General features: G+C 40.6%; 2 protein-coding genes across 3 annotated transcripts in view; both read left to right on the top strand.

The window, feature by feature from the left end:
- dvl1a (dishevelled segment polarity protein 1a) overlaps positions 1-9,159 on the top strand; it is a 46,968-nt gene extending 37,809 nt beyond the window's left edge. For both annotated transcript variants that reach the window (XM_072696359.1, XM_072696360.1), the window contains 7 exons: positions 1,054-1,130; positions 1,221-1,288; positions 1,770-1,847; positions 1,948-2,082; positions 2,293-2,460; positions 3,060-3,281; positions 6,784-9,159. In XM_072696359.1, the coding sequence (XP_072552460.1) occupies positions 1,054-1,130; positions 1,221-1,288; positions 1,770-1,847; positions 1,948-2,082; positions 2,293-2,460; positions 3,060-3,281; positions 6,784-7,310 (1,275 nt within the window). In that variant the 3' untranslated portion in view covers positions 7,311-9,159. The remainder of the gene's footprint in view (positions 1-1,053; positions 1,131-1,220; positions 1,289-1,769; positions 1,848-1,947; positions 2,083-2,292; positions 2,461-3,059; positions 3,282-6,783) is intronic.
- Positions 9,160-17,032: 7,873 nt separating this feature from the next.
- Positions 17,033-22,218, top strand: tnfrsf9a (tumor necrosis factor receptor superfamily, member 9a). The gene is made up of 8 exons (XM_072697433.1): positions 17,033-17,171; positions 17,721-17,840; positions 18,727-18,861; positions 19,064-19,136; positions 19,250-19,359; positions 19,468-19,509; positions 19,613-19,762; positions 19,963-22,218. Exons 1-8 carry the CDS (start codon positions 17,033-17,035, stop codon positions 20,085-20,087), a joined length of 894 nt encoding a protein of 297 aa, XP_072553534.1. The 3' UTR covers positions 20,088-22,218.
- Positions 22,219-23,108: the final 890 nt, after the last annotated feature.

Here is a 23,108-nt window from a genome sequence, read left to right on the forward strand (position 1 = left end):
GGTCATTTTTTTGCAATTCTAACTAAATTATCCGTGTGATTGAAGTAGAAGACAGTACTCTCCTCTGTAACAGGAGGGACTGGTGGTGAGCTTTCAAAAACAGCGCAGTTAATTTGGTCAGGGTAAAACAGCTTTTTTTAAGATCTAACAGAAAGCCATTGACATTTTCATAGCTTTTAGCTGTTTGTGTATGTTAACCCCTCCTGGCTCCATGCTGTACGTTTGTTTTGCTGCCTCTCCTTTTCCTTCCTGACACAGGACCTTTTGATCTTATTTTATACCACAGTTTTACTAGCCTCAGTCTGACCAGTGGCTCAGTCTCACCCACTCAAACATATGGCGCTTACTCGGTCAACAGTTTTGTGTTCACAGTGTTTTCATCAAAATGCTGATTCGTCTAGAAACAGCCATTAAATCAGTTATTTGGGTGCAGTTTTATTGGCACCTTAGAATGGGTGTGAGGAACAGCAATTGTAAAGCTAAAATTATTCATCTAATGTAAATGTGAATGCTAATATTAAGACACTTTACGTTTGAATGTATTTTGCAGTGTAGTCTAATGTTGTAGCTAGTAAAACTAGCATAACAAGCACATAACGGAAATACTGTTCATTTAAAATAAATGTAAAACTCTAAATATAATTCTAAAAGCTTTCATTTATTATGCCTGTTTCTGCTTAGAAGCATTCCTATTTGTAATGCCTGTATGACTAGCATTTCGTTGTTGCCATGCAAAAACCTTGTATGTTAATTTTTGTTTTCGCATTAATTCATTAATTCAAGTCTGGAAGTATTTCTTTACATTGTGTAAATATTTTATGATGGGCAGATAAAAAAATACATTGAGAGGTTTTTTTCCTTCTCCTGTAAAGTTGCAAAATCACAATCGCAGTCACATGGCAATGATAGTACCATGCTTTTTGTGTTTGTTTTTTTTGTTGGTTTCATAGGAGGTATTTACCTACATGTTGCTTCCGCTGCACAGTGCATATCATTATTGTAGGAGGTCGTCATGCAACTTATTCATAGCGATCTGTTACACTCTTTCTGCAGGTGAATGACGTGAACTTTGAGAATATGAGTAATGACGATGCTGTGAGGATTCTACGGGAAATTGTCTCAAAGCCTGGGTAAGCAGAAATGCTGCATATCACACCAATAGCCATCAATGAAACCACTCTGGGTACACAGACTCTTTCTGAATGCCTTTTACTTCTCAGGCCGATAAGTCTCACTGTGGCAAAGTGTTGGGACCCCTCTCCTCGCAGTTACTTCACTATCCCCAGAGGTACTGAATAGTATACACTTATGGCTGTGGTTAAAGGCTGTGGTTATGTGGTTAAAGTTTCAAAACATGCTGTCCATTCCAGCCAATACAGAACATACGATGTAAAAAGCATTGCTTTACTGATGTCACAAGATGTCAACTTTACATGTCTCTGCCTATTCAGCCAATAACACATTGGCTCCACCCATTTATGCTGTAGTTCTTAGGGGTTTTTCAGCCCTGACCGCTTTTTTTAATGAGATACATTACAGGTCAGTACCAAAACAACAACAATAATAACAACAATAATAATAATAATAATACATGATTTATAAGCATTTTTAACTTTTTGTGGTATATTGCACAAATATTCAGTTCAGGGATAAAATAAAATACAAGAAAGATGTAAAGCATGTGCCCCATGACCAGTGGTCATGTGTGGGTGACCATTGATACTGGGCTTTTAAGGTGGCTATTTTAATGCCCCTTTCTTGAATTTTAGCGGAGCCTGTAAGACCAATTGACCCTGCTGCTTGGATCTCCCACACTACAGCACTGACTGGAACCTATCCACACTATGGTATGCAACTGATTTCCATCTAAATGTCACGCACAACCCCAATAAATGTGTTCTCTGTTCAGCTATATACATTTTTATTGACTTAATGCTTTTCTTGCAGAATGTGATGACTTGCCTCTCTCGGTTAGTAAGACCGACATGGCCACCATGGTCAAGGTGATGCAGTTACCTGATTCAGGCCTGGAGATTAGAGACCGAATGTGGCTTAAAATTACCATAGCAAATGCTGTCATTGGTGAGTAATGTAACTATATAAAGAGAACAAATCTTCACTAAATACACTCTCTTTTAAATGACCTGTCGAGTTTGGTAGTAGTCATAACTGTAGGACCACTAGGGGGAGTTGTTTGACTGTCTCAAAGAGGCTAGAAATGTCATAATGTAATCCATAATGCTAATATAGCAGTGTAAAAGGGTGTGCTTTGATGTGTGTTTATATTTTAAGGTGCTGATGTGGTGGATTGGCTGTATTCACGAGTGGAGGGCTTTAAGGACCGGCGAGATGCCAGGAAATACGCCAGCAGTTTGCTGAAACACGGCTACCTGAGACACACCGTCAATAAAATAACCTTCTCTGAGCAGTGCTACTACACCTTTGGAGACTTGTGCCAAAGTAGGTCTCGTCTGCTGTTCTGTTTAGTACACCTTTAAGGCAACAGCTTGCTATGAAAAGCTAATGTTGCTAAGAATATATTGTCACTGTCACGCAAAAACCTTGCATGTCCATTTTTACCATTTTTCCTTTTTTACTTTTTAGGAAAATGTGAATTTTACAGTTGTTCTTTACATTGTGTGAAAATTGCATGATTAATAGAAATGATCCAAAATGACCTGGAGAAAAATCTTTTTACATTGACTTCCTCTGAAAGTTAAGAAGGTGTTTTCCTTCCTTCCTGAAAAAGTACATTTGGGGTCACGTTATTTGTTGTATTCTAAATAACGATTAAGGGGAAAGGTCAGTGAACTTTCCAAATTTCTGTGTAACTGCATGAACTTGAATTTCTTTACAGTGGTGGTTATTGGAACCAGGGGTCTCGGTGTCTAAGAAACAAATATAGCCAAATTTAATTTATTATATTTTTAAATGCAACTAATGTAATTCTAAATACGATTTATAATTTATAAATATTAAATCATTTTGAATGTAATTATGCAGTGACATTTCTGAAAAACCCTGTTTTTTAGTGTTATCTGATCTTCCTTCACTTCCAGACATGGCATCTCTAAACCTCAATGAGGGGTCCAGTGGAGGTGGTGGTTCTGAGCAGGACACTGTAGCCCCTCTCCCTCCACCAGGCACAAACCCCTGGCCCCTTGGGGGCCAGCCGTACCCCTACCCAGGCTACCCGAACCCACCCTCCGGCTTCCCTCCTGGATATTCGGACCCCTGCCACAGTTTCCACAGCGGCAGCGCTGGCAGCCAGCAGAGCGAAGGTGAGAGAGTGACTGTATGAGTATTTATTAAGGAAAAAGAAACTGAAAGAGAAAGTAGTAAAAGAGCATGGAAGTCATTACTGATAACTATCTTACCGCAAAAGGAATGTGGATTAGGGACGGCCCCTGCTTTTGCTTTCTGTTTGCCAGCACAATAAGGAAAAAGGAAGTTATTTATTTGATCAGTGTTCGTTTAAGATATTTGAATATGATCCACATACAGTACTGTGCAAGGGTTAGAGAATTCCTCTTTTGTTGCCGGTCAGAAACCCCCATTATGTATGAGTTATTCATGTTTCAGGAGCTATTAAAAGGAAGTGGAAAGTCAAATGAAAAATAAATGAACAGGAGTTTCCAAAACTGAAGTTAAAACAAATACAAAAGGAGGGCCAACTGTCGAGATGCAAGATCTGTTAGATCTGGTAGACCACCAACACCACCCCCCTCAGTTAAATGGCATTTAAAGCTGTCATCGTTGATAGAGAAGAGCTAAAATCAAGTTCAGATCTGAACCATCACAGGTGTTTGTGTTCAGCCTTTCACTGTAAGCAGGTGATTCACTGCTGTAGGTCTTAAATGATGTGGAACTGATCAAGATGATCTTCTTGAGAAAAACAGAACATTTGATCTGATCAAAGTGAAGCTGAAACAGCTGATGTTCTCAGAACAGTAATATGACTACCCCAAAGTCCAGACCTCAGCACCATTGCATGTGTTTATCACTTTGATGGTGAGAAGCAGAAAATGCTCTAGCTTCTAAGACTCAGCTTTGGAGGTGTTGCAAAAAGAAATTGAGGTTCCTAAGTGGTCTCTGGCTTGGATGTGCAGTTATTCTCTTTAATGAGAACAAACCTTTACTTTATGGTTAGGTTCTGTAGTTTTAAATCCCACTACACATGAAGTCTCACAGTCTGAAAAATCAAGGTTTCTCATGGTTCATGGATTGGACATCTCTCTGAACACTATGGAATGGGTAAAGAACATGTGGTCATTATATAATATTTTGGAACTATTTAGGAACCTTTATTTTTAAGGCTGTGACACATTAGGTCTGATAGGGTTCTTTCTGATGTTTGCACAGTACTGTATCTTTAGAGTGAGACAGTTGTAGAGTTTTTTTCCACTCAGATGTTTGATGTACTTGCCATCTGTTCAGGTCCGCGTAGTTTACACCATTAATTGCTACACAGAACAAAGTTCTTGTTGTAATCTCTCCTGTTGCAGTTACTGTATGCGTAGAAAGGTAGTTTTCATTTTCCAGAGTGTAGGTAAATGTAAAAAGTGTGGATGTCGGGCTGTCACCTTCTTTTTCTCTTTGTAATCATTCAGTTTCAGGGGTTCCCCTTTGTCGCTGTATTCGTTTGGACATTCCATATATGTGGTACGGCCAGTTTAGCGCACCTGGTGTTTGAAATTGCACTCCGAATTTCCAGGTTCACATCACCTATGTGAACGTGCACTTTGTCAGCATGGAAGATGAAGATGGAGTTGAGAATGCTCAATAATAAGTGTGTGAGACGTAGTAATCGTCTAGCACTGGTCAAATAATTTTTTGGTCATCTTGTGATATATGTGTGAATGTGTGTGTGTGTTTATGTGTATGTTAGCACTTAAGGATTTGAAGTGCAGGAGATTTGGCCTTGGATGTGTAGGGTGAGTGTGAGTTATGGATATGCAGTGGGCTCATGCCTTGATGGCTGGCTGCTTGGCAGGGCTGTGTATGGTAACTGTGTTGTTCCCTTTGTTTCTGCTGGGCAATGGTAGACTGATGGAGGGATTTTCTCCCATGACTGGGGGACATGGTAAGCCTGCCGCGCACCCTCAACCCTACTCCTTCTCTTTTTGTTTCTTACCGTGTCCTGCCCTTCCCTACCCATCCTTTCAACTGCCGGTTGGTCACTTTGCCATATTTTGAATGGCTCATCAGCCTCTGTGACTGGTGGTACTGTTCATGTGTTCTTTCTGTGCTCTCTGGGCATGTGTGCTGGTGTGCTGCACTCTCATCATGGTGCCATTCATGGTGTGCATGACAGTGGATCAGACTGAAACCAACACTATTCACAGAAGGTCAATTTTAGAATAGATCTTTAAGTAAAGGAGGCAGTGTGGGAGGTCTACTGGTATACGAGTCATGAACTGGCATGACATATTCCATGGATTTTATTATATCACACATAATGAATAAAACACAACAAATTGAAGCATTCAATTACATTTACTTGTTTCCATGATGCTTACATTAAAGGTTAGTTATTTACTTGGTAAATACAAGGTTTTGGCAGTGATCAGCCATATGTTTGATATGTAATTATTAGTTTTTTTATTATAATGACACCAATAACCTTAAATATCGAACATATATGGACATATAGACTAATACATATATACACAAATATACAAATCCATGGGCCATTTTCATTCAAGTCTTTTTCATTGTTGTTGCACCCTATTGGATAGAATGCATATCGCTGCTGTTGCACAAAAACCTTGTATCTCTACAATGGCAACTATACAGGAGAAGGAAAAAACATCTCAATTTTCAACGGAAGCAGATTTTATTTAAAGTCGTTTGGAGCATTTTTATTGGTTTCTGACACAATGTAAAGAACAACCTCCAGATTCAAATTATGTCCAAAAGTGAAAAACAGCATTCAGCTACTTTAAGTTGCACTCATTGGTGACACAGATGTGCAAATGCACACACACACATCTTGTCTGGTCCCTGTGGAAATATATTGGCAATAAAATAGAGAAGTCTCCATAGCAGATTAACATGACCCTTTTGGTACGGTGCCTAATGCTGGACATGGACTAGAAGGTTATAAAGTCCCCCCGCATTGAGCTGTGGAGCAGGGGAACTGTGTTCTCTGGAAGGATGATGCACCATTCAGTACTTTAGGGATACGTTTGGGAGATGATCACCTAACATCCTGACATTTCTAAGGCTCTTGTCACTGAATACAAGCAAATCCTTACATCAATGCTTCAAAATCTAGTAAAAAGCCTTTCATGGACAGTAGAGACACTTAGTTACTCCAACAAAAGCAATACCCTTGATTTTGGATAAAACAGTAAATGAGCAGATGTCCCAATATTTTGGCCATATTGTTTACAAGGTTTTTGTGCGACAGCAACAATATATTGTTCTATTATGAGCCAGAGATGCTGAACTTAGTAAAGCTGGCATTATTATTATTATTATTATTATTATTATTATTAAGCTATTTAGCTTATTGTCATCATTTCACCTTTTGGTATATCAAGAAATATTGAAGCGATATTATTGAAGTGTTCATATTTGGGTTCATATTGCACACCCCTACCAACAGGACCCTTTATTAGACAGGGAAGCGAATACAAAGAAAAATCATCCCTTTCATGTTTTGATGTGCCATGTGAGTGCAACGGGGCTTGGGCCAAAACTGCTGTGTGGTGTCTCAGGCTTGAGAAACCATTCATGCCCTTCAAACCCTTTAAAGCCTTCATATTCTCTTTTCTCCAGGCAGCAGAAGTAGCGGCTCCAACCCCAGTGCAGGGAAAGGGCGAAGGCCCTCTCCTCGAGAGAAGGACCACAAGTCGATGTGCTGCGAATCAGAGCTGGGTGCTTGGTTAGGACTTCAAGGTCAGAGAGCACCCAGCCAGTTGAGCCATCACAGCCATACCCGCTCCTGCGCCAGCCAAGCCTGCTCCAGCCACAGCCACAGCCACGTCCAGTCCCATCGGAGCCACGGCCTGTCCCAGCACAGCCATGCCTCTTTCTCCTACAGCCACTCCCCCTTCATCCAGCCTGCTCACGTGTCCTGTACCCACAGCGAAAGGAGCCATGCTTCCTCCTACGGACCCCCAGGCCTGCCTCCTCCATACTGCATGGCCCGCCTTGCCCATAAGGCCTCGGTGAGCCAGTCTGGTCCTCCTGGAGCACCGCCCGTACGCGACTTAGGGAACGTACCTCCAGAACTCACCGCTAGTCGCCAATCCTTTCAACATGCTATGGGCAATCCTTGTGAATTCTTTGTTGACATTATGTGACAGGACAGTGCCTTTACACTTTCAGAGCACAAGAGCCTCCTTCTCTGACCTCTCCTCAGCCCTGATTCTCCACCCCTTAAATTCTTGCTACTGACTACCCAGCACTAAGAATGTATAAATTGACAGCTAACTTGATACACACCCACGTTGTCCTTCCAACATATTGAGAATAAGCGGAGGACACTAAAAAATAACACAGCTTCAGAGTTGATCTTGACTCTTAAAAAAACACACACACACAAACAAAACTAATGCAGTGGTAGCCCAAATTTGAGCAACATTGTACATCATAATGCAGTGTCCAAGAATCCAGCCCTGCTCTTGCTGAATGTAGGATAGTGTTAAATGGAAGGAAAGAGAAAACCAAACGTCAGACACGTTGCTAAACATACAGTACTGTGTTGTACGTTTTAGTCCCCTATTACAATTAGAATGAGGAAGCTCCTTATCTGGGCAGTAAGTGTTTATTTACTCAGTAAAAAACAACAAATTACATTAAATGCTAATGACATTCATACAGAAAGCAGTGGTCACCTGTTTCAATGGATCACTGTTCATTATAACATCTCCAAAGCTCTCATCATGGGACATGGGAGTTATCATCCAACATCTGGTGATGAAATGGGAACACATCCAGTTCCACATACTGGAACCACATCTAGCTCACAAGCTCTTTTCATAAGAAAAATACTCTTATTGCCAGGATAACTGCTTTTAAATAATAAGCTTAGGTGCCTAAACCTCTGCACAGTACTCTATGTGACTGACCAGTAGGTGTGAAGCCCACCAACAAGTATTTAGAAATAATAAGAAATTAATATTTGTCAGCATTCTGTTTCTGGGATTCAGTCCCCTTGAGTCAGGATCCGTTTTATCAGCCAGGCAAGCTGGCCTTTGGCACTTATTACCAAACAGGCAGCACAAATTGCATGGCGGGCAAGGTTCTTTTTAAAAGGCCTGTAATTGTAAATGTTGTCTGGAAGTCATGATCCATGTTCTGGAAGTTATATTTTTATTAGAATTTGATGATGCAACCATGGGGTCATAGTCCTTTTTCCTAGTGACAATCAGTCATGCCATCTAGTTACAGTCTGACCACTTGTGTGTTGCAGAATGTGTCGTTGCTGTAAGTCAAGTACAGTGACTCGAGTTTCCTTGGCAAAATACTGAAACTCAGTAGTCTCATTTTTATCTATGATGATAAGCATCATGCATCATGGATTTATAGTCATGCATTGCTCAGCTGATTTTGACAATGCTACGTGACTCTGAACAGTGACAGACAGGTGCCTACATGTCATGTACTGTACAGCATCATCACCGATTGTCTTATTGTCTAATTCTTTTATACATTAATGTACTGACAATGGTCTAGGTTACAGTCAAGACAGATGGTAGCTGGCTATAAATGAAATAATGCAAACCCAATGGAAACGACAGGACAACCAAAGGCCTTTGGCAGACATTGAACCGTGTTACTTGGAGAAAACGTATTTCTGCTTGTTGTGGTGAGGTTTTCTGGTTAAAAAAACAACAAAACAAAACAGTGAAATGTCCAAAAACCGCATTGTGTTTGTTTTAAAATGTCCTCTTGCCAAACCCATTCACCACAGTTGCAGTGGGAAAGAATTACAGCATTCTTTCAGTATCTTAAAGCACTTTTGAAATGTACCTGTTTAGCCCTTTAGTATAAAACACTGTTCGTAATGGAAGCTATTTGCTTTATTTCTTCAAAACAAAAAGAGGAATAACGAATTGTACATATGAAAAAGACTATATATATATTATATATATATAATTGAAAAAAAAGAATAAAATCTGACTAAAGATGTGGTTGAAGATTGACTGTAATGTGTATTTGTGTGTGAAACTGTTGAATGTATGGAGGAGAGCTGGGCACGCAGGGTAAAAAATAACTAGTTAAACAGATTCAGATTGAATGTATTTTTAGCATAATTACAGTAAGCGGTAGCCAGGCAAAAGTGCAGCCTCCACAAAGGTGGGTGCTATGTTTACCGTTTGCAGTACAGTATATGTTCCTTAAAGGTGCCAGAGAATTTATTATTTTAAGTTGTACAATGTCTAGATAATAGTAAGCGTGACACTGGTTGGGATGAAATATGCTATATATATATATATATATATATATATATATATATATATATATAAACAACACAATAAGCTCTGCTTTAATTGGCTGGTCACAGCATGCCTAATGCCAGGCCTGGCCTAGAATGGTATAAAGCCCCCCCAGCATTGAGCTGTGGAGCAGTGGAATGATGGATGGTGCTCTATTCAATATTTTTGGGATGAGCTTGGGGGTTGGGGATGAAGAGGGTGGTGATCATTCAACATCCTGACCTCCCTAACGCTGTTGTCGCCAGTGGCGCCATAGAGGTGGGGGGAGTTAGGATGATTGTGAAGGCCTGTAACTCAAGGAGGCCTTAAAAATGTACTACTTGAGTGTTTTTGCAGTTTTGCCGCCTTGGCTGCTGGATAAACTCTTTTTTTATAATACCGTTGATTTAGAAAGAAACCATGAATTAGGAGGTGTCCCAATACTTTCATCCATATAATGTATGTATTTTAGTGTTTGGCTCCCTGTTTCTTCACTTTAAGCTCTAAGAATTGTAAGTTTTAATACTGGATTAAGTTGGAACGCTACAAGTTACTGTTGTAATCCTGCAGCTGTAGATTTAAGATATCTACGTCAGGATGTGAGGCGGCAGTGACTTTGGCTTAATCAAATACCGCTTTCTGTAACAGTGTGTTTGATGGTAAGTCTTGCCCACTCCTTTGCAGTGTTTCTGGCAAGAGCAATGTGTTCCCAGATGTGTGTGTGTGTGTGTGTGTGTGGTATGGGTCTGTCTGTATGTAAATTCAACTTAAAGGAAGTAAGCTGTGGTGAAACAACCCCATAAAACATCACAAGCTTCCTCCAACTGACGTCCCCCCTGCTAAAGGTAAGAAAATAAGCATGACATCAGTTCAAACAGGGGGTAAAGGTGTATGCTGGAAAGACACTTGCTCTGAGACATACAGGGTGAGTGTAGTTTCGGTATGACCTGTAGAGGTGCAGATTTGAAAAGCACCACAAGTGTTGTTCAGAGATGTGACATCACTGACTGACCTAAGAAATACATTCATTCTGACACAGACTTTGTGACGTGAACAGTGTAGGCCGATGATGTGATTTAAGCTAACAGTGTGTGGGCTGTTGCGTGGGCGTGTGTAGCAGAGGAGGCGGAGGCGACACACTACGCTGTGCAAGCATTCTCTCGAGTGACAGTCGTGAACCCTCAAGATTTCTGACTGGAAGCTTTTAAAAGGCCTTTCCATAAGCATCCTTCATAAAGGATCTGTCAGTGATCTCCTTTACCATTCTTTGAAAGGCAGAAATAGCCCATACGTTGTTAGAGGAACAATAGAGGAGCCTTTGTTCGTCTACTTCAAACATGCACAAATATACACATGTAAATAAGGGTAAATAACTACATTAGTGACCTTCTTCCATTAGGGGACTTTCTTCCTGCTGTTGGTGCCTGGTGCATGTGGCCACAAGAAAACCATTCCATGAATTAAGAAACTTCTTTTTAAACATTTACATTTAATGTTGACTCATTACCAACTGACCTTCCAACTGAAGTGGAAAATCTGGTAAATACCAAAGTGACCTCAGCTGTTTTGCTTTTAAATAAACAATACAGAGACAGGAGGAACAATGACCAAGCATGTATAAGTGACTCTTTGTAATGTTGGAAAAAGTCCCATGTTGAGGCACAGCTCAATCATGTGGTCACACATACAGCCAGCTGCACTGTTTGGGTTCAGATGAGTGGTACAAGGTTTCAGTTAAACTTGCAAAACAGTGATCTGAAAAGTCTGGGACGTATTCAAGTTGATTGTGCCTCATTGCTTGAAATACTATTGTAAGGGGAAGTGCATAGCGATAGCATGTTAAGTCAACATTGCTATCGTGATGTTAGCATCACTTCTGCAGAATTACCATGGCTATTGCAGCACTAGCATTTCCACCATGCTTGACGCCGGCATCAGCCAGCATCAGCCAGCATCAGCCAGCATCACTATCGTGCTGTTGGGTGATGCTGCAGGCAACGCTACCTTGATGAAACTAGTAAATAAGTGGTCCACAACCTAAAGCTCTCAGGGCGAGTCCTGTAGCAGGCAGGGTCACATGACATGGTACATGAAACATAACAGATGTAATTTTATTCCACAGAAGCCTTTTCACAATAAACAGCAGATATTTTGGTTCCTACCTCCCCATTCTTGAAGTGCCACTTACGATTCTATGCAGTCAATGTCAGGCCAGCAAAACTAGGCTTCTGTTTTTTCTCCTGCTCCTCCCTGTGATTGATCAAACTAACCAAATGATGACTGACTTCTGAAGCTTGACTAAAAAACCTCATACTTCAAACAACATCAACCTGATGTGACCCTTCATACTACATTAAATGATTCAATGACTTCGATTTGTATCCCTTCAGCTAGCATCAGCCGTCTAACACTTTCAGCCACAAGGAGGTGAGCGGTACGGATTCGAAAATACAACCACAAACGATGGCTGAAGCACACCATGACGTCATGCAGGGGTAGTTTGTTATGAGTAGGTGTAGGTCTAGACTGCTTGTGATTGGTTGAGTAGGCAGGGGGTATACCACACGTCACGCCCAACATCTGGGGATACATCAGCTGCATGTTTTGCTGAGTATGAGTTTGAGTTTCGTCCAAATTCCCAAGTGTAACTCATTCTTACGCTCAGCAGAATGTATTGGAACATGTTACTGAGTGACATTTCTAGGAGGTCTGAACTTTGTACCTGTACCAACCCTGTTTTTCAGACAGTTGTCTTCGCTAAATGCCAGCTAGTGACTCCACATGAACTAGAGTGTGTCATTTTCATATTCACACTCCATTTACTGTCACAGTGATGAAGCGTGGCATAGTGTTTTCTTGGTATCAGTTTTAGGATCCAATAAAAAACCACAATGAGTATTGAGTTAGTCTTGGTCAAGACTTTCTCAATGATTCATAATGTCCGTAACACTTCACTTCCCAACTGCAGAAGTCTAACGTTTAAGTGTGGTCTCTCTTTTTGCCCTTACTTGTTAAATGCAATTTCTTAATCATTCAAGAACAACCTCTAGCTAAGGCATTACCAATGCAGGGTGTAATTATGACACACCATTTAAATCCAGTGATTGTGGTTGCACAAACAAAAAACACCCTTACACAAAACTGCCAGCAAATATACTTAATGTATAAAAAATACACACAAAAAAAATAGACTGAAATTAAACGGCAAGTCAGTGTTAAAGGCAAAAGGGACTCTAAATACAAAGTTTACTCTGAATACTCATTTTGATGAATACAAAGGATGTTCTCTAGAATGAATGAGTGTTATGACTATTTGAACACCTGGCTTGCTGTTCAACACTGTTTTGTCTATACTGGTTACTTCAGGGGATCTTTCAATTCCCTACACAACTCACAGTCAAAACAGTGACACAGGTTTTTCATTCTATATCATGATGCTTGCTGTCTAGTGGCTTTGCCTTGTTTAAAAACAAAACTGTATCGGAAAAGCAGTAACTTACAGCTGCAATAACTTCAAACTATACATTCTTACACATCCATATACCTCCATCTCACAGAAAAGCAGAACCACACACTCATTACAATGGCAAGTTGCAAGTGTTGTGACTTTCTGAGCTGATAAAACCCCCGCACAGATGCCATTGACCCCAGTGGGTGTGGTGTTGACAAAGTAATAAAACCTTTAATGTGAGGTAAACTAAGACATTCAAAAGTAAAACTGTATGCAAGCCATACTATTATGAAAGTATTCATTTCCAAAGTACTGAAAGTAATGGAAGACCTGAAAGACAGGTCAATGCTTCATTGGTTAGGCTTTGGTTCAGTACTCACTAGCTGGCTGGCTTGTGTAGCTGTTGATCAAAACCAGAAAACCCCAAACTACTTGAGTTATTTATTTCCAGCACGTCGTTATTCGGGATAGGAGCATGTGAAAGCCATGTGGAAACCTGCCACTCTAGTCTGTCCTCCAATGTACTCAGCAGTCAGATATGCTTAGCATATCCACAGGGGCGTAAACTAGACATAGCAACCTTCAGAAAACTGTTACATGACTTCAGCTGCTGCTTCACAATGCAGTAGACCTAAATAATGTTTTTTCCGGGTCTTGATCCTCCTAAAGACCTTTCTCACATCTTTCTGCTTTGTACTGCTGTTCTTAACAGTAGTACAAACCCTTTAATAGATTAAGTGCAATGCATATAACCACTGTAGCCACTGTATATACCATCTCAGCATGCCATAACCCTTCTGAACAAGGACCCTAATAACATCTCTTATCCCTCTGCTGTAGTCAGGCACTTTTTCTTAAGATCAATGTACTGTACATTTGAAGGACTTATACAAAATACATCAATGGTGCAACATAATGCTTGTTTTGGAGTTGGAGCTCACACAGAAGCCACATACACAATATGGCTAAATGTTTTTCATGTATTTTGGAACCAAACCCTTTATATGTATATTGGGGCAGTGGTGGCTCAGCAGTTAGAGCTCCGGGCTATTGATGACAGGGTCATGGGGCCCGTGAGTAAGCTGCCACTGTCTGGCAGCGATGGCTGCCCATTGCTCTGGGCACATGTGTTTGCTGACAAGTGTGTATGTGTGTGTTCACTGCATGGATGGGTTAAAGGCAGAAGCCAAGTTCCATCTGCGTTCAACACTAATGGTGAATATGGTCGCCTTGTTGTCTTTTCTTGCTTTGCCTTGACTTTGTGGACACCCCTTCTAATGAATGCATTCAGCTACTTTAAGTGTCACCCATTGCTGACACACGTGCAAATGCACACACACACAGCCAAAAATGGAAAATGGAACTGGAAACTGAGGACTATATTTGGGTTAAGCCAAAAACTCTCACAGACAGAAGGTTTTTCATATCTTCACTGTCACAAGGAAAAACGTGTATCTCCAAAATGGTGACTTTATAGTCCCAAAAAGGCTAAAAAGAAAGGCCAACTTGTGAACCAGTGTCTTGGGCACCTAAGAAAGGGATCCCTAGGTGCCCGTGACACTGGTTCACTAGTTGAACTAGTTGAACTAGATGTGACCCACCTCACAACTGCTCACATCTTGGTGCCAGATACCACCTTCAGAGGTCTAATGGCCTTCAGAGGTCATTAGTGGAATACCAGAATGTTTTCCTCAAAATCTCTTTCTGTGTCACATTTAGAGATTTTTTCTTAGTTATATAGTTTTCCATCAGTCCATCTTTTAATGTGAATAATAGAGAAGAACAGTGGCGAGAACTGCGGTTCCAATCCTTTTATTTAACTGTTCTTGAGGTGACTAACCCTGTTTCATGAAGTACAAGCACCTTAATGAGCGGGTTGGGATTCTCCTTTGTGACATATAATGAAGCTATGTGGGATACTAGCATATGAGTAATATTATAAATCCCTAATTTGACTGAAATTATGATAACTTCTGAAAGGGAACCAAAGGGAGCCCAAAGGGAAACTACAGCACAAAATTTTAAAGCTCTTTAAGGGGAAAATTGATTGATTTCTACATTTTTAAATATGGTATTATACATGTGTATATAAAAGACTTCTGCAGAATTTGTGTCCGTCTCTGGACGTGCTCTCAGTGAAACACAGACCTGAATAACATTTTCCTTATTATCAGAGATTATCTACACTCACAAGCACTTTATTATGAAAAATGTCTTGGGACTTGCACAATAGTCAAGAATGGCGCAATGAGAAAATTCATCCAGTGAGGAGTAGTTCTGCGGATTGAAATACCTCTTTGATGACAGAGGTCAACGGAGAATGCCCAGACTGGTTAAGGCTTGCAGTAACTCAAGATCATGTCAGATAGTCACTCAGACTATGATTCAGATGAATGAAACCTAACTCATGGCTAGTTTCATTTCTGTCAGCCAAGAACAGAAAGCTGAGGCTGCAGTGAGCACAGGGTCGACAAGACTGGAAAAACGTAGCATGATCTGATGATCTCGATTTCTTCTGAGGCACAGATGGAGATGGGTGCAATGGTACTGAATGCTTTCTTGGCATATTTTTAGGCATGTTAATACTAATCAATAATTGATTAAAGGCCACAGCCTATTTGAGTATTGTCACTGATCATTTGAATCTCTTCATTGCAACTGTTTATCATCTACCTACCAGCATTAGTATTAGTAAATCAGCAGTCTGAGTTTTTGATACTGACACACTGATATGCTAATTTCTTTATGACTGTTCCACTGACTGTTGTCACAGCTTCTCCTGCCGGAGCCGACTAATGATAATAGCACTAAGAGCATGCATATAGGCAAAAAGACACATGAAATCCAATCTGATCTAGGACCACATATTGCTGCTCTCCAATGAAAAGCATGTATTTCCAATAGAAATGCTTGAACATACTTGGAGTTAACTCTTATTTTACACTGACTTCCATTCAAAGTTAAGCCTTCTCCTGTAGAGCTCAGATTATAAACAATGGGACAACAAGCTATCTTAATGGTGTGCATATATCCTCTACTTTCTTTTTATATTTTGATATAGCGAATGAGGAGTGACATCCAAGGGTGTTCTCTCCCCTCTTGCTTTCTCACACTCACCTGGGCACCTAAGATACTTCTGTCCAGATACCGCAGGAAACCTTCAGAGGTCTTGTGGAGTCCATGCCTCAAATGCTCATTGATCTGTTGTGGCAGAAGGGGGGCCGACTCAGTGTGAGGCATTAGGTGGTCCTAATGTTGTGGTGATCAGTGTATGTTGCTTGTTATGTGCCTGTAAAACACACTGAGATGATTTTTCAAATTAATTTTAATACATTTTAAACTTTAAACTCCTGGCCATGTTCTTCTTCTTATAGCAATCTTTGCAGCCATCTCTTATGACTGGGTGTGTTTCGCACAGTTCAACTATTTTTATATGTAGTCTTGCTGTGGCAAATTACCCAGCACTACAGTGGTGTGAGATAATGGATCCCAGAGCAAATTCAAGTGCTACCAGTAAATGTATTATTTGTAATAAATGTGTCTTAATCATACACTGAAAACTGAAAATTTCAATAAAATGTACTTTTCTTTTTTCATTAAATATGAATTGTGCTGACAGATATAAGTAATTTAGTTAGGAGCTTGGTTAGATTATTATAATGTATAGACCTAAAATAAACTCAGGCTGTTTTAGAAAGGCTGATCAAAGGCTGATTAAAGACCCGCCCCCTCCCCACCTCTTCCCGCCCCTTCAAGCCCCAGCCCACATGCTTTAAAGGCTGTAAATCTGGCAGTCAGTCTCAGTTTAAGCTTCAGTCAGGACCCCTACTCCACACTCACAAGTAAGGCAATATTTCACCACTTTAACATTATTAACTCAAAGAGTAGAACTGATTCTGTTTTTAGCAGCTTTTAGGAAAATCAATACTGTCTGATATTTAACTTATTTTAAATGTACTACTGTACATTGAACACACATTTGAAGAGAAATAATGAAAGTGGATGTTCCAGGTATCGTCATTTTTCTACATTATACCAGGCACAAAATGAAAGCAAGCCTCAGGAGTTGTGTGGTGAATCACTCCAGGTTTTAATTTATGTTTTGTTTTGTTTTTTTTGTTGTTTTTTATGCAATTCGTCACACAGGATGAGCATGCTTTTCATCTTGTGGAGCCTGTGTCATCTCCTGCTCTTTGGCAGTCTGTTTGAGCCCAGTGAGGGAATCTACATTGGCTGCTCTGACTGGCACGCGTCTGAACATGGCAAAGTGTGCTGTGTAAAATGCCATCCAGGTAGATCTAATTCAAGTGCAGTGTGGCAGTGTGTGATTATTTCAGCACACACTATGTTGTTTTATGCTCTGAACTGTATTATGTATACAATACCTATGCCTTATTTCTGCTGCCAGTTGAACTCACATTAGAATGCTTGTATGAACTGTATCTGGATAATCAACTGCAGGTGGCGTCAAAACGGTTTTTATAAGGCAAATGGGATTTGTGAAGCTCACATGCCAACACAAGTTGTTGCAGTTCAGAATACTGACAGTAAATATGTGTCTGTGCAGCAGGGATGGCCCAGATCTCCAGGAGCAGGATATGCCTTAATTTAAATACATTTAATAGACTTACTGCAAATGTCCAGAAAACTGGATTTGGCAGTGTATGTATGACCATATATATATATATATATATATATATATAGTCTCAAATGCAACCACCATCCTTTCTCCCTTGTTGTATGTATCTTGCACTGAGATGCTGAGTAAACCTCATCAGTCAATACTACATGCACACTTTAGCATGAGTAAAAATATAAGGTGTGTTTGTGTATGTTTGTAGGAAACCGCTTGGTGAAGCAGTGTGGAACAGACCCTACCCAGCTCTGTAAACCCTGTGAAGCTAATACTTTCACCACCAACCCTACAAAGAAGTTCTGTGACGTATGCACTGTATGCCCAGGTATGCCAGCTAACAAACACTTCCCTGTGGATCCCAGGCCTTCAAATCTGGACCTTACATCCTGTTTCCAGTCCTGAATTCTGTTCGCACTGGATGCTTAGGGAACAGTTAGTGTAATTGATTGGCCACACAGTTTAACACCTACCAAGGATTACCCAACCCAGGACTGGAAACTGGATTCAAGATCCAGAGTTGAAGACATCTCCTGAAAGCAAAGAGCCTTCAGTGTTTGATACTGTGTAGAGATGGAAAATCCAGGTATCCAGAGAGTAGTAATTCACCCCATGATTTTGCTCCAAGTGCTTGGGCAGCTCTGCTGCAGCTTAGCTGCTGTATCCGAATTTTCCAGCTCTGATATTGTGATTATATTATTAAGCAGAAGTCCTTGTCATTAATGGGGAATTCCCCTGATTTTACAAACAACAACAACCTATTTAGCCTCATTCAGTTGTTGTTGTTATGCAAGTCATTCAGGGTGGTTTGATGTGAAATGGTTGATTGTAGAGAACCCTTCTGATTTCTTAATTTCTTCGGTGACTGGAACCTACATGCCAGCTTTTTATAGGTAATGATGATTATGGTGGTAAAATAGTGGCAGCTGTTCTGTTCCAGGACTGCATATCCACTATGAATGGATTTTAGAAACTTTGCCTCATCAGGCGGCATATTTCTGGCCATTTCTAGTTATAACTCTAGAACAGAAAAGAACAGCTCATATCAGACCAGTCTGAAAATATTGTTTATTACTTAATGATTGAAAAATACAGACTGTGGAATTCCCGTTCATCGTCACTTCCTGAGTCACCAGACGCTAAAAGATGTGTAGATTGCAACTTTCTTCAACAGGAAGAGCAGTACTGTAAATATGTCATTCCCATTCCTACAGATCCACAGTTCGTACAGAAACCCTGCAATGCCACCGCGGACACTGTGTGTGGCTGTAAAGGTGGCACTATCTGTGGAAACCAGCTATGCTCCTTCTGCGTGCAAGAATGCAGAAAAGGCCAGGAGCCAGAGAACCGTAAGAACCTCCCTAATAAAACTCCCAGACTCTTGTTTTCTGCATTCTAAGAGACACGAACACCTACACCTGATACGTGACCCTAAGTCTGAGGGAGTTTCCACTATTCGTCATACTTTCTAAGGGCTTTCTACTAAACCGACAAATCACTACCTTGGTAAACGACGCTGACATGTTCATGTTTTTTCTTGCACACATGCAGGAGGGTGCAGGGAATGTCCTGAGGGAACGTTCAATGACAAGATCCACAGCTTTTGTAGGCCTTGGAGAGCAAGGTAGACCTCTTTTACAGTGGATGTAGGTTCTAAACAGAAGACGCATCTGGCCATTTTTTGGCCTGAAATGAACCTTGCTTGACTTGCTGTTATTATCTGCTGTTTTTTTTTAGCTGTCCGAAAGGCAAGGTCTTTGTAGCCAAAGGTGATGCATTCAGTGACATTAAGTGCAGCGGTATCCCAAAAGGCCCCACTGTGACCCTTGTACCATTACTACCAGAAGGTAAGCATAATGAAACAGCATGCCTAATTGCATTATTGTATTAGATGCTACTGGAAGTAACCTGAACATGGACACACGAATGACACAAATTACCTTTGAATGTTTTAGAATCCAACACTGTAAAGACTTTGCCATTTATAACCAAAACAGGTAAGAGCATTATAACAGTGTTGTAATTATAACAGTGGTTGGGTGATATAATGCAATGTCTGTTAATTCTGTTAACAATGGTTGTTTTTTCTTTTTCACACAGAAAACACTTTCTGGCCAATTGTTGGAATTGTTGCTGGCTTTTCTGTGACTGCCAGTGTCTTCATTTTACTTCTGGGGCTTTCTTACAAAAGGTCAAAAAAACAGACCAAAGCACAGACCAAGGACCCAAAGCCAGAAACCCTTCTTCCAGGTAGAGTTTGGTACAATATTGACCTTTTGCTTCCGCCTAGGCACTACCAAGTGATGTATAGTCATCGATCACACCCGCACTTCAACGTACTTTACGCCTCTTTACTCTGAGAAAATACCCATGACTCACAGCATTCTTCAAGGTCTTGTCTCTACTGGCAGCCTAGCATGCTAATTTCTGTCCATCTGGTGTGTTTACAGAAGAGCTGAGAGTTGTAATGGTGCAGCAGGATGATGCGTGCAGCTTCCGTCAACCAGAACAGGAGCAAGGAGGCAGCTTGGAGTCTATCGATTCGCAGGACTCAGAAACTAAGCTCCTAGCATGAGCTTCAAGGACCACATCAGTTTCTGGTTGTACACCACAATTGGTGGGGAGCTGGTTTCTGGAGCAATGGCTGTTTCACTTCCATTGAGGCATACTATCTGCTTGAGAGGAAGGTCTGTTGCCTTCTACTGCTACCTTTAAAGCATTCCAAGAACAAGCATTGAGGCCTGCTAATGCTGGAAGGGGAAATCCATGGAGTTGTTGGTGTCCAGTGGTCGTTTTAACATGAAACAACTTGGAGGCAACAAACTTAGCTAACCATGTGTTGAATGGGACATACAGATAAGCAGGGCCTTTGCACATTTCAATGTTGAATTTGAAGATCACATCATTAGCAAGAACTGCAAAGACATCAAACTTTCAATGGAAGTCAATGTAAAAAAAATTTTCAAGCCATCTTGAAGCATTTCTGCTGGCCCATGGTGGTTCATCATTCTCATTATGTTAAAAAAAGGAAATCCTTCACATTAAAACACATTTGAAAAGGCTTCTCGAGACCGACTAGCTTCTCAGCCACGTAGGAGTGTATAATGTGAACCACAGTACAAGTACTGACACTTTGCATTGGAGTGGGCGTCACCTACGACCTACTGCGTCACATTTACAGGTCGCAGGCTTTTTGAAATACCCTGGTGGGCTTCCCCTAGTTTCCTGCTTTATATGGCAGTATTTTAAATGTCTTGTTCAAGAGTCAAAACTTCTTAAGAAAAACAATAGGGGAAAAAGCACAAAGCAAGCCTAGATTATGTAAATATAATACTGATTCTAAAAATAATGCAATGTCTTGAAATAGTGGGCGGTTGAGCAAAAAGGAAGTGTACATTTCCTGTAACAAGATAAGGGGAGCCTTGAGGGAGCACACGTGCTTTTTTAAAGGTCTGTTTCCTGGACATAAGGAGCACTATAGTAACACAGATGTAAAGCCAGTAGCTTTGACCTTACAGAAGGTTATATGGCTCATCGCAGACTTTTAAGACATGCTATTCCTGATACTATAATGTGAAAACAGTCTAAGAATAGGGTGGTCAGCAGTTTTGTAATATGAAGACTTTCCAGTGACTCAGAGGGAGTTTACAGATAAGGTGACCTGCCTGGCTTGTTGACGTCTACTACTGTGTTGAAGGATGATATAGAGCATGGCTCAAAGGTCAGCATCGACCCTGTATTTTTATTTTCTTTACATCTACAAAGTTCAACCTCAGGAACAATTTTATGCTTTTTTTTTTTTTACCATCTAAGCCATCCCAAACACATTCAGCGATGTTGAGGTCTGGACTCTGGGAGTGGCAGCAGATTGTTCGTTTGTCTTCATAAGAGCTTCTTGATCATCTCCACATCCTTAAAGACATACAGTACTGAGCCAACATGCGGAAGGACGGACACAAACACCTGTGGGTTTCTTCTGATCTGAAGCTTGATTAAAAACATGTGCCGTTTATCTGATAGAATCTGATGGGCCACCACCACTGCTCCTGTGTGGTCAACGCTGTATTCAGTAACTGGAAATGACGTCAATGGAGGTGAAGGGTCTCTGACTACTCTATCTAGAGGGATCTCTACTACTCCTACTCATCTACTTGAAAATACAAGGTGTTCATACTTCAAGCATGAGTGTGCCACGGTGACTCACCTGAGGTCACATTCTTCTGTTGGCTTAAGTTCAGCACTGGAACTGGTTTAGCTCCGATAAAGTTCTTCCTTAGCTGGTTTTACTTGGGAAAAACCACATGGACTTACAAGATAAAAAGGTAATTCCAGTAAACGACTCATCGAATGCATTCACTATTCATCTGTAAAGGACTGCGTGTGGATTGTTGTTACTGATCTAAAGGCCAAAGGAAGTATAGGCAGCTAACACCACCACATAGGAAAAACCCAGAAAACCCTTCAGTGATGGAGAACTGACCAATAGGGGCCATGCTGATATGGAAATGGCCACCTGATGATGTGGGAACAAAATACAAAAAAAGCCACTACAGAAAGCTGAAGGTCAGGCACTGGATACTGAACAATGTTAATGTCTACTGCTGCAGTGACTTTTTTATGACTGCAGAAGATACTGCTGATTATTGAACATTGTGAAATAAGACTTTTATCAAATAAATAAATGTGTTTATTTTTATTACAAACAATGTTGTATTATGTCTTGTATTATCTGGTCCCTTTAACAGAAATTAACAGAAAATGAAGTAAAACTGCTCTCTACCTCCATATCTACATACCTTACATATCCATGGGGCAGTGGTAGCTCAGTGGTTAGAGCACCTGGTTATTGATGACAGGGTTGTGGGCTTGATCATCCTTCACCCTTCCTCCTTCCTGGGCACCACAGCGATGACTGTCCACCATTGCTCACGGTGTTCACTGCACGGAAGGGGTGGCCAAATTCCATCTGTATCAATCACATGATGAATATGGTTGTCTGGTATCGTCTTGTCTAAACAGAGTTTTTTAGGAGGTTGGTTTGATGCAACAGATAACAACACTAACTTCCAATGAGCTACCACACCCTGTGGGGGACAGGGTTTGATTCTCAGTCTGGGTGATTATGCTGTGTGACACCAGTAAGATTCCTTAGGCAAGACTCCCAACATTACATTGGCCTACCTCTGTAATATGAGTAACCGTGTAAGAGAGTTGGCTAAATGCTCCAAAATGTACTACACTCTAAAGGAACTGGTGCAATAGTAGAACCCTTTTTAATGCTTTACAAAACCGTTTCTAAAACGACGAGGGCTTTTTCGAGGAACCATTTACGCATTTAAAATTTGAGCTTGGAGTTGTTACGGGTCTACATAGAACCACTGTCTAGAGAACCTTTGAAGAACCTTTTTTCTAATATTAGAAATGCACCAAATTCATAGGCAAGTTAAAATACATGACATGGACAAAAGTATTGGGTCACTTGCTCAATCAGTGTTTCTTCTGGAATTAAGGGTATTAAAAGATGTTACTGTCTCTACTGCCCACAGAAGATGCAAGGAGCAAGTTCGTGAGGTCAGGAATGTTGGATGATCACCAC

This window comes from Salminus brasiliensis, chromosome 14 (assembly GCF_030463535.1).
Source record: "Salminus brasiliensis chromosome 14, fSalBra1.hap2, whole genome shotgun sequence".
Taxonomy (NCBI): Eukaryota; Metazoa; Chordata; class Actinopteri; order Characiformes; family Bryconidae; genus Salminus; species Salminus brasiliensis.

Bases quoted from the DNA above. Each gene is read 5' to 3' on its own strand.
- tnfrsf9a (XM_072697433.1), top strand. From the start codon at position 17,033: ATGCTTTTCATCTTGTGGAGCCTGTGTCATCTCCTGCTCTTTGGCAGT. The intron at 17,172-17,720 runs GTAGATCTAATT...GTATGTTTGTAG, and splicing joins CTGTGTAAAATGCCATCCAG to GAAACCGCTTGGTGAAGCAG. The intron at 19,360-19,467 runs GTAAGCATAATG...TGAATGTTTTAG, and splicing joins TGTACCATTACTACCAGAAG to AATCCAACACTGTAAAGACT.